General features: G+C 37.7%; 1 protein-coding gene across 1 annotated transcript in view; it reads right to left on the bottom strand.

Annotated features, from left to right (window-relative positions):
- Positions 1 to 859: 859 nt before the first annotated feature.
- LOC307163671 (protein NLRC3-like) overlaps positions 860 to 12,356 on the bottom strand; it is a 32,849-nt gene continuing 21,352 nt past the window's right edge. Inside the window, exons 10-13 of the mRNA XM_079879819.1 lie at positions 10,934 to 11,107; positions 2,947 to 3,120; positions 2,162 to 2,335; positions 860 to 1,709 (exon numbers count right to left, since the gene is read on the bottom strand). Of these exons, the coding sequence (XP_079735945.1) occupies positions 1,703 to 1,709; positions 2,162 to 2,335; positions 2,947 to 3,120; positions 10,934 to 11,107 (529 nt within the window). The 3' untranslated portion in view covers positions 860 to 1,702. The remainder of the gene's footprint in view (positions 1,710 to 2,161; positions 2,336 to 2,946; positions 3,121 to 10,933; positions 11,108 to 12,356) is intronic.

Below are 12,356 nucleotides of genomic sequence, written 5' to 3'. Positions count from 1 at the left end.
TCCACTGTTTTCCATGTTCCTGGTTTTCCCGTTCCTGTCTCACCCTCTGGTAGTGATGGTGAAATGAAGCTTTGTGAAGCATTGGGGCTTTCCCCCTCGACTGTATCGTAAAATGCTTCATTACTCGAAGTTTTTCAACACGTTGCACACTAACGACATCTTGTGGTCAAAAGGTGGAAAAGCTGCTTTTCTGTCCTAGAAGACCGTTTTTTTTTTTCTTTTCCCATTTAATAAATCACTTTGTGCTTTGTAAACCACAAAGCAATACAATTAATCCTCATAATTCATGTGTTAGTGTTGATGTAGTTCTTATACAATGTATGAACAAACAACTGTATGAATTCATTTATGAATCTGCTTCGATCTACAAATGCAGCCTTATTCACATAAACTTCAGCCTCAGTCCTAATCCTATGAGTTCATAGGCAAGGCTCATGTAGGCATATATAATCAAAATAAAAGAAAATTGGGTACTATACGGTTATCCGGGCCACACGATGGCCTACCCCTAACCCTGCCCCTAAACCTACCCGTCACTGGGGTTAAGACCAATCAGGGATGACTATACGGACTATACACTAAAAGACACACGTGTGGTCCGGATAACCGTATAGAACCGAAAATTGTGTGGAATGGTGAAGTGCTTGTGAACTGGGGAGCTAACATCTTATTTTGTGGGTAATTTAATAAATTAAAGGTTTTTTTTTATTAAGGAACAGGACTTGTTCAACAGTGTGAGGGCTAAGTCTATTTCTTTTTTTATTTACTACTACCGAAGGGCACGACACTTTTCATTTGACACTTAAAAGTGGCGATGCATCATTGCTTTTGAATAAAAAAGAAATAAAAGACAATAGATGATTTAATTGTGAATGTTACTATAATCAAAGGCATTTGAATATGTTTGGTGGGCTGAATTACTCACATTAAATCAATAAATAAATATTATATATGGAGATGTTTGTAGTAGAGCGTTTGCAGTATAAATGTCACTTCTGTAGAAACAAAAGTCAAGTCACCTTTATTTATATAGCGCTTTTTACAATACAGATGTTTTCAAAGCAGCTTTACAGTGATAACAGGAAAATAATGCAACAAATTTTGTTTCTGCTGTACAACAGATCTAGAAGAAAATATTGTCATAGTCCAGCTTAAGTAAGTTCAGTGTTGATTCATTTCTGTTATAAAAAGGTTATTACTTTAGTTCATTTATCTATACAGCCGCTCTGGAGAAAACCGTGATGTCATCGTCCAGCTCAGTTCAGTTCTCATATAATGGTGTCAGATCAGATCAATAATATTGTTGAATATTAAGTTTCTCCAACTAAGCAAGCCAGAGGCGACAGTGCAGGAACTCAAACTCCATTAGTGACAGAATGGAGAAGAAAACCTTGGCAGAAACCAGACTCAGTCTCTCAGTTCTCCTCTGACCAACGAGCGAACAGTGTATGATTATGATTCAGGCATTACAGGTCAGAGGTCAGATTGGATCTGAACATTCAGAATATTTATCCAGTTTCATCTGGTTGAAGGTTTCCTTGTTTGACTTTGGATGAAGGATTGGATCATTCAGTAAAGTTACACACACATGTGTGTGTGATGATCACTGTGGGTTTGTGTCTGTTGATTCTGTTGAATGTGATTGTGTCTGTAGAGGCTCTTTATTCTCCATCAGCTGATCCAGAGAAGGTCAGACTAACATCTAGAACCTGTAAGTAAAACACAGACAGTCAAATGTGTGCGACATTATTGCATTATCAACTTTAGAACAACTAAAAGAAACTACTGAGATGATTAACTGAGAGATTATATTATAATACTGAGATACACGATTGTTAAAGCTTATCTATAATCCTGTATGACTGTCCTCTTTCTGTGTCACTGGGTCAGTTTTATTTATGATAAGAATATAGTGATAAATATTTACCATTATCTTTTATTGCAATTAACATTGACAATGATAAAAGCAAAATATTGAATTGTTTGAAATAAAAAGAAACTTGAAGATATTTGATTGTTGCTATAAACTATAATGAAAAAATAAATGAATTAAACTCTTATTAAACATGTTTATAGTAATTCACCATCACAATGAAAGTAAACTAAGAAACTAAATTAACTTTCAATTAAAATATGAACAGTTTTAATCATCACTACTCACTGAAGCATCTCCAGTTTATAATGTGGATCTTTCCTCAGATCAGAGAGCAGCTTGACTCCTGAATCTCCTACTTTATTCCATGACAGATCCAGTTCTCTCAGGTGTGAGGGGTTTGATCTCAGAGCTGAAGTCAGAGCAGCACAACCTTCATCTGTAACACCACACCATCTCAACCTATAGAGAACAATGACACTCTTCAGTCTCTCAGTTCAGCAAACACTGATATAAATAATAAGATATATATGAATTTCTCTTCAACAGATTTGTATATGAAAGCAGTTGTCACCTCTTCACATCATCCAATCATGCTTATAACATTTGTTGTGGAAAATATGCAATTGTCCTGTTAAAAGTATGCCTTTTTTGTAAATTAGTTAACCTGTAAATAATAAACCTATATTTAATTGAATCTAAGAAGCTCGTCTGCCAAAAGTCTTTGATTTCTAAAATACTGAACTGAACAGATCATGAAGAAGTCTTCTGACCTATAGATTGTGAGAATGAAAATTCAGATGCTTATGATTTATGACAGATTTGACGTACTTTACCTAACCTGAGAAAATTCAAAATAAGGTTAAAGGTGTCTAGAAATACACACCATAAAACACTATCAAAAGTAAAATGACCTCAGAAGCTTTGGAAAAAATCTAAAATCTAGATTATTCATCCTTTTCAGTGACTTGATGGTAAACTTTTTTGTATATATTATATATTATTTTTGTATATCATTCATTATTCACCACAGGAGAGAAACAGACAACGCTGAGACTTTTATACAATCTTACCCCAGTTTCTCCAGTTTACAGTGAGGATCCTGCAGTAGATCAGAAAGCTGCTTGACTCCAGAATCTCCTACTTTATTCCATGACAGAGTCAGTTTTCTCAGGTGTGAGGGGTTTGATCTCAGAGCTGAAGTCAGATCAGCACAACCTTCATCTGTAACACCACATTCCCACAACCTGTAGAGAACAATGACACTCTTCAGTCTCTCAGTTCAGGATCTACAGCTCATAAGCAGAACTTCACAATAAGAGACTTAATCCACGGCACCATTAACAGGTCCATTCTAAGGTTCAGACCCGCTTCTACAAACTGCTTGATTAGTTAGTTTCCATATCATAAAAATTGCAAGAATATTCAATAACACTTTATTTAACAGTGTCCTTGTTACATATGTTACATGAACTAATAACAGTAAATTATGCATAATTACATGTAACTAACCCTCAGCCAAATCCTACCCTAACCCTATAGTGAGTACATGTAGTTGCTTAACCCTCTGGGGACCAAAAACGCGCCGGCGCGTTTTGCTCGTTTTTTTTTTTAGCAATGAAAAATAAACACAAAATGCTCTGTTAATTTTGATCTTTAATTTTCGTGTTATACATCAATCGATCCTGTTCAGTTTCTATTTTTTTTCTGTATACTCACAATAAAAATAAAGTGTTTTGCTTTTTGACAAATAAAGAAACTTTAACATGATGCGATTTCTGCCTTCTCTCTGTCAGTAAACTCCCATTTGAAACGCATTCGAAAATGATCTATAACTCCGCGAAAATTCAGTCAAACAGACCCACGGGCATAAAGCTTGAGATCGCATCTGTTAAATGAAGTCATTTATATAAAAAACAAATATTATCAGCTTCTGTAATCTGTATAAAAAGAGAGCGATTCCAGTCGAGCTCATTACGAGCTCATTGACTTTAATTCGTTCACGCCTACTCACGGAGCGCGCTATTCACAAGATAATGTGCTAAGCCATCTATGCAAAACAGGTAAACGCCCCCAAGCAAATGCATTAAACGCTTCAAGTTTCATCATTTCGTCACCTGCGCGTTGGGAAGATGACACGGTACACCGGTGCGGAAGCCCTGCAGTTCGTCCTGGATACTATCGACGAAGAGTCCAGATTTTCATCAGAAGAGGAGCGCAACTACTCTGATGACGACCGTTTGTATTTTGAAGAGCGACTTGATCCAGCCGTGGATAGAATTTCGGATGAGTAAGTATTTATTCTTACTTGCATTAGTTGACAAGCTATTCAAAACATGAGCTTACATATTATACTGGGTGGACTTGCCATCCAGAGTACTGACATTTTATATCTACCTATATTCAACACGATCTAATGAAAGTGCATATCTATACCATGAATTTAATATCTCGTACCATTTCAACGTTAAAAATGTTTTGTTTTGTTTTGTTTTTTTGTGTACATATGCTACACCCCTTGGTTAGGAAATTTGTATTTGTATGTGTAGCCTAAATGATATGTTTAGATCATTATGTATGAAAGATAGAATTTAGAAATTATTTTAGAAAGTAGGCCTAGTAGGTGTTTAGATTATATTTTGACTATATAAATGCTGCCTCATTATCATTAACGATGCATGCTCGCAAATATCAGTTGTAAATGTGTGTAAATGTGCTGAAATGTGTAAATATACCCAGTTAATGAAGTGCACAAATGTGTTAGGCTAATGTTTGCGGTGTGCCTCTCCGGTAATGGCCCATTGACACGCATATAGGCTTATTGCACGCGTCTAAAATTATTTACATCAGTAATTCATTATAGACTAATGCTACTATAGTTATATTTATGTAATAATATTCTTCAACTTTTTTAAAAGGAATGTAGCTTCATCACTACCTCCGCCTGCAACTCGGAGTGCGCTTAGCAACACAGTCAGAAATCAGAAAGAGTAAGTACATATTTACCCACTATTTTACAGGTGTTAGTTCAATTTTGTTTATACTTAGTGTTAATAATATGAGCCTGTATGACTTTATTATTTATTTTTGGAGATTGGTTGATGTTACATATGTTTTGTAACTTTTTTTAAAAGGAATGTAGCTTGTTCACTCTCGCCTTCCACTGCAACGAGGACACGCAGCAACAAAAATCAAAAAGAGTAAGTACATATTTACCTACTATTTTACAGATGTTAGTTACATTTTGTTTATATACTTTGTGATGATACAAATGTAGCCTATATGTGCCTGTGTGGCTTTGCAACAAATGTGTTGTTATGCATGCACAACATAACAATTATTGATTGGTAATGTTAATATAAAAGGTCACATATATGCAATATATGGTCACATTTGATTTGCTTAGAGCCCGCATCAACGGGGCATAAGCATTTACTGTGAGATACCTGCCTTTACTTTTGTTTTTACAAAATTACAATAAAACAGATTGAAAAACAAAACATTTGAATCTCCTCATTCTTTGTTCAGGCTGCCTCACTGATGGCCCATTAACACTTGGGGGAGCGTCTATGTCACACCTCTGGTCTGAATGTCATTAATATTGATGACCATTACCACTCCCACGCATAAACCTCTTCTGACAAAAAAACTGTTTTACAATGTTTAAATCAATGTAGTGTTTCATGTGAACAATCAGGCAGGATGATTTTCACATAATTTTGAAGCTAGAATTCAAAGGGACAACATCAATTAGTCAAAAGTCTTGTGGACACATATTTATTATGTGTTTTGTGTTCTTAAATCAGCAACTTTCATTTTATTTTTTTCCAATAACCACGCATAAACATTATTCTCTTAAAAATACAAACATCTACATAAACGTTGCTCACATATTATGGTAGCCCTGTTTGTGCTATATAGAGTGAATTTACACCTTTGCCATTAACATGTTTATAAATAACTGAAAAAAGCACAAATATCAAGGCATGTCAGAACATCTCAAGGACCCCAAAAACAGCTTGGTCCCCAGAGGGTTAATATTACTCAGTACTTAAATATATAATTACACTGTAACAATGACACCAACCCCTTCTCAACCCCTAACACACCCCTAACCCCTAACACACCCCTTCCGGTTGGAGTGCACGCTGGCGTGTCTGACTGCCGCTGCTCTACCAGCTCAGTTTTCTTGCGTGAACTTATATTTTAATTTTGAGCTATCCGTTTTGGATTCAAGGGAGCGCCTGTCTACTTGAAGGCCTTTCGTCCGCTAAAATTATATTTCCTCTGATGAGGATTGGCTCTTACTGGCTGGTGTAGGAAGGATTTTGGCGAGTGTGATCGACTACTCTCGGCTGGACGATCAGCTGTTAATCGCGGGGTTCGCCCGAACTTCCTGCCAACACTTCATCTCCATAAAACATTGGCTTGCCGTGGAAGACTTTGTCTTGTGAGTGCAATATTGAATCGGCCGTCTCCGCCGGATGATCGGCTGTAAATCGCGGGATTTCCCGATCCACCTGCATACTCTTCATCTATACCATCGGCCTGTCGCGGAAGAGTCGCATAGACTCAGCTCTGCGCTCGGACGGTCCTGCTGCGGACTGGGATGCTACTGCCTTTCGGCCGGAGGATCGTATTGATGTGGATATTGCTCGATTTACTCGTCGGCCATCTATTACAACAGCGGCTTCACTGACGTGTGTTAGGACTTAGACCTGGTGATGGTGGAGCTTCAGAGGATGCTGTCCTTCCTGCTCACTGTTCTGGCATGTCACAGCTGTTTTAATGTACTTTTCTACACTGCTGTTCCGACTCTTGATTATCATACAAGTATGGCTATCTTCTACTCATCTCTGGATCTGCATAAACTAAACTCAACATATCGTCTGCCTGTGGACATTTATAATTACTGTGCTCACTTGAAAATTGTGCGCCGTCCTCGTTATGTCCACCGAGGATCCCGGCGCAGTTTCTATAAAGACGCACAGTTCACTTCTCTGGCAAATGACGTCATTCCAGTAATTTCATCCTGTCGGTCTTCCTCCAAGCCAGTCGCAAAGTTACGGTCAGTAAACCTACTAAATCTTTGTTCTATCAATATTTCATCTCCAAATCATGAAATAGCAGAATCTCAGACACTGAGGATGGCCTTGATAAACGCGAGGTCATTATCTAATAAATCGTTCATTTTAAATGACTTTTTCACTACAAACTCACTGGACTTTCTATTTGTGACTGAAACCTGGCTGAAACCCGATGAATTCTCATCTCTTGGTGAACTTTCTCCCCCGGATTGTGCCTTTTTTACCACCCCAAGACTTTCCGGTCAGGGTGGGGGTGCTGCTACTGTTTTTAAAAATCATTTTAAAAACAATCAACTGCAAACGGATGTGTACTCAAGCTTTGAAGTACAGTTAATGAGAATTAACATAGGGAGTCCTGTATTATGTGCATTGATTTACAGGCCTCCTAAATTTAACAAAGATTTCATCCAACAATTCTCTGAGTTTCTTTCTAATATTGTAATCCCGTTGTGATAGGCTGTTGATTCTAGGAGACTTTAACATTCATATTTGTTGTCCATCTAAACCTTTGGTGAAAGAATTTTCTTGTCTTATTGAATCTTTTAACCTGTCACAATCAGTCTTTAGCACTACTCATAATCTGGGTCACATTTTAGATCTGGTGTTGTCACATGGTTTTCCCGTAACAAATCTGAGAGTAGTTGATGCTGCTATCTCAGACCATATGCCAATTGTGTTTGAATCTGCTTGTGTTGTTCCCACCTCAACTCGCTCAAAGTCTTTGAACTACTCTCGTTTTATCCAACCTTCTACTGCCAGCTTATTTTCTGAGTACTATCAGGCCAACCTTGCGAATGTCATCCCATTTGACGAATTAAATACTGAAGAGATGGTGGAGGTTTTTACTAAAGCCTGCTCCATTTCTTTAGACGTTGTTGCTCCCTTTAAGCCCAGGAAAGCTAAGGGAAAGGGCCCCTCACAGCCTTGGTTAAATGATTTTACTCGCTCTCTTAGACAAGAGTGTCGTAAGGCAGAGCGTAAGTGGAAGAAAGATAAACTTCAAATTTCATATGAATGTTTAACTGCATGCTTAATCACTTACCAAAAATCAGTGAAAGAGGAAAAATCCAAATTCCTCTCAAAACTCATCACAGAAAATGCAAACCGGCCGAGAATGCAGTTTAAGACAATTGATTCTGTGCTAAAACCCTTACCAGCCCCTACTCTTGTTCTATCTCGAGAAACATGTGAGAACTTTTCACAGTTTTTTAATGAAAAAGTTTTGACGATCAAGGGTTCCATTAAGCCAGTAATATATACTCCACCTCTGACCTGCTCACCAATCGATTCATTAACCTGTTTTCACCCTGTTTCCTCTTCTCAGCTGGCTGATATTGTTTCTAGGGCAAAATGTTCCAGTTGTGAGTCTGATGTTGTTCCTACTCGTCTCTTTAAGGAAGTGTTTGAAACTTTGTGCCCAGCTGTAACAGATATTATTAATAGTTCTCTAGCGACCGGAATTGTCCCTGCTAGTTTTAAACATGCTGTAGTTCACCCTCTGCTTAAGAAACCCCATTTGGATCCATCGCTCCTCAATAATTTTAGACCTATATCTAAGTTGCCTTTTATTTCTAAACTTTTAGAGAGAGTTGTGCATAGCCAGTTGAATACCTATCTCAGTACATCCAATATTTCTGATACTTTTCAGTCTGGTTTTAGATCTATGCACAGTACAGAAACTGCTTTGTTGAAGGTCAACAATGACCTTTTGCAAATCCTCGACACCGGATCGCACGCAGTGCTTGTCTTATTAGATTTAAGTGCTGCTTTTGATACGATCGACCATAGTATCTTGCTGCATCGTTTGGAAAAAGTGGTGGGCATTCATGGTGTTGCCTTGCAGTGGTTAGCCTCGTATCTCAAAGACAGAACCTTCTCAGTAAATATGGGGAAATTTACTTCCACATCTGTTCCCCTCCTTTGTGGTGTGCCCCAAGGGTCCATTTTAAGCCCGCTCCTCTTTTCACTCTATATGTTGCCACTGGGTGCCATTTTTGAGAAACATAGGATATCCTATCACTGTTACGCTGACGATACTCAGTTTTATCTACCGGCAAAAACTGATATGTCTTATCCCCTGGAAGCACTGTGTGACTGTTTTGAGGAGATCAAATGTTGGATGGCAAATAATTTCTTACAATTAAATGAAAGTAAGAGCGAAATTTTGACTTTAGGCCCCTCTAGCTTCTCATCTACTTCTAATTCTGGTTCGATCCCTGTCAGTGCTCGACCTCATGTAAGGAATCTCGGATTTACATTTGATTCGGCACTGAACTTTGATAAACAAGTCAGCTCAGTGGTAAAAGGCAGTTTCTTTCACTTGAGATCTATTGCAAAGGTAAAACATTTCTTGTCTCAGAAAGATTTAGAGACTGTAATCCACGCCTTCATTACATCACGGCTGGACTACTGTAATTCCCTGTACTGTGGTCTGCCTCAAACTACAATCTCTCGCCTGCAAATTGTTCAAAATGCTGCAGCGAGACTTCTGACCGGTACAAAAAAGAGAGATCACATTTCACCTATCCTAGAAACTTTACATTGGCTTCCGGTTAAGTTCAGAATCGATTTTAAAATAGCAGTTTTTGTGTACAAGGCGCTATCCGGTGTTGCACCAAAATACCTATCTGACCTTCTTACTCTGTACACTCCCCAAAGAACTCTCAGGTCTTGTAATCAGCTTCTTTTAACTGTCCCGCGCTTTCGCTGCAAAACCAAGGGTGGTCGGGCCTTCTCTGCTGCGGCACCTAAACTCTGGAACAGTTTGCCCTTCGCTGTGAGGTCTGCCCCGTCATTATCCAGTTTTAAATCGGCTCTTAAAACTTATTTATTCTCTCTGGCTTTTAATTAAGTCTCTTTTGATTGATTTTATATGATCTATTAAATGGATTATATTGGGTGTAATTGTGTCTATAATTGTATTTTGTCTTGTCTATTCTAATGCTTTTTATTTGCACACTGTAGCTCTGTACAGCACTTTGGCGCAACTCTGTTGTTTTTAAATGTGCTATAGAAATAAAATTTGACTTGACTTGACTTGACCATAAAATAAAGTGTAACCGAATATTATTTTTTTATGCAAATGTAGCGGGTCCCGGCTAGGTCTCCGCTGGCAGATATATATATCATCCTCTCCTAGGAGTGCTCTGGAAATATATTAAATATTACAGAGAAATCAGTGACGCAGGAACACAGTTGCTCATTCTCCATTGACTCGGATTATGAGCTCATCTTTCTCTGCGCATCGCTAAATGTCCCCGTGTGACGCTACTCGCGATTACTGCCATGTGTCCATTTTAGGAAACACGTCATTGTGTGCTTTTTCCGTACCCTCTCATTAATATTCAATTATATAAATCAGAATAAAATAAAATACTATTGCAATAGAAGGAAAGGAAACAAAAAGTAATAATCTCAACAAAACTTATTTTGTGAGTGTCACACAAATACCCCAAAACCATCAACATATCTGTGTATGAACACGGTTGTCACATCTTTACATCATCCAGTCATGTTTAATCTATCATTAATATTGTAAAATGATGTCAGACACATTGGAAAAAATCTAATGAAAATAAAATCAACATTTCCATGGGCGGCAGTGGCTCAGTGGTTCATGTAGATTGTCTACAAACCGTAAGGTTGGTGGTTCAATCCCCGGTTCCACCTGACCAAGTGTCGAGGTGTCCTTGAGCAAGACACCTAACCCCAGCTGCTCCCGACGTGCTGGATCGCCTTGCATGGCTGACACCGCCGTCGGTGTATGAATGAGTGAGTGAATGGGTGAATGTGAGGCAATATTGTAAAGCGCTTTGGTGGCCATTGGGTCTGTGAAAGCGCTATATAAATGCAGTCCATTTACCATTTACCATTAGTAATTTCACAGTAGATTTTTTTTTTTTTTTTTTTGTATGGCAATCATTATTTACCATTAAAATAGAGGACTATGTTGGGAAATTTTATACAATCTTACCACAGTATCTCCAGTTTACAGTGAGGATCCTGCAGTAGATCAGAAAGCTGCTCGACTCCAGAATCTCCTACTTTATTCCATGTCAGATCCAGTTCTCTCAGGTGTGAGGGGTTTGATCTCAGAGCTGAAGTCAGAGCAGCACAACCTTCATCTGTAACACCACAATAACTCAACCTGTAGAGAACAATGACACTCTTCAGTCTCTCAGTTCAGGATCTACAGCTCAGATCAGCAGAACTTCACAATCAGAGACTTAATCCACGGCACCATTAACAGGTCCAGTCTAAGGTTCAGACCCGCTTCTACAAACTGCTTGATTAGTTAGTTTCCATATCATAAAAATTGCAAGAATATTCAATAACACTTTATTTAACAGTGTGCTTGTTACATATGTTACACGAACTAATAACAGTAAATTATGCATAATTACATGCAACTAACCCTCAACCAAATCCTAATCCTACACTTACCCTATAGTGAGTACATGTAGTTGCTTAATATTACTGAGTACTTAAATATATAATTACACTGTAACAATGACACCATAAAATAAAGTGTAACCGAATATTATTTTTTTATGCAAATGTAGCGGGTCCCGGCTAGGTCTCCACAGGCAGATATATATATAATCCTCTCCTAGGAGTGCTCTGGAAATATATTAAATATTACAGAGAAATCAGTGACGCAGGAACACAGTTGCTCATTCTCCAATGACTCGGATTATATTTATTTTCAACTTTAATTTAACTTTGTATCTGCAATCATGAGTTGTTTTCTGTTATTTTTGTCTGCTTTGCATTTAAGCACAGGTTAAATCCACATTTGGATAACATGAAGCAATATATTCTTGAAAGGTCTGTTTTCACATAAATGTATACTCACATATTTTACAAACATTAGCTTATCAAAATTTGTATGAAACCAAAAACAAACATTTTCCATTTAAATCACATTTTTGGTCTATCATATCTGCACTTTTCTCTTTAACATCTGTCATCTTTGTTCTCTTATCAAAACAGTATTTTTGTAATAAATGTACATTTTATAAGTGTTCACTTTATACAACAGGATAATTCTCATTTGCAGTTAAGTTTTGTCACATTTACACTATAAGAACTCACACTTCAAAAGTAAACATCTCTGCCTCATAACTTTGGCACTCAGTTCTATGAACTTACTCTGTATTATTGTAATATTAACACACGTGCGCCCTTAAACATGGTCGCAGCCGTAACTGATCTTATGCTGTACATTCACATTAACTTTTTACCCTTTAAACACATATAGCTGTTTTCCACACACGCTGAAATAACCCACAAATGCCCCGAAGCCATAAGAAATAAATAAAAAACAATCTGTGGGCATCTGCCGCCATTTTCTCAACTGAGTACTGTCAATTTTAACTGTTTACACACTTGACATG

This window comes from Squalius cephalus (assembly GCF_949319135.1).
Source record: "Squalius cephalus genome assembly, chromosome: 8".
Taxonomy (NCBI): domain Eukaryota; kingdom Metazoa; phylum Chordata; class Actinopteri; order Cypriniformes; family Leuciscidae; genus Squalius; species Squalius cephalus.
This window is presented reverse-complemented; position numbering and strand designations above follow the sequence as displayed.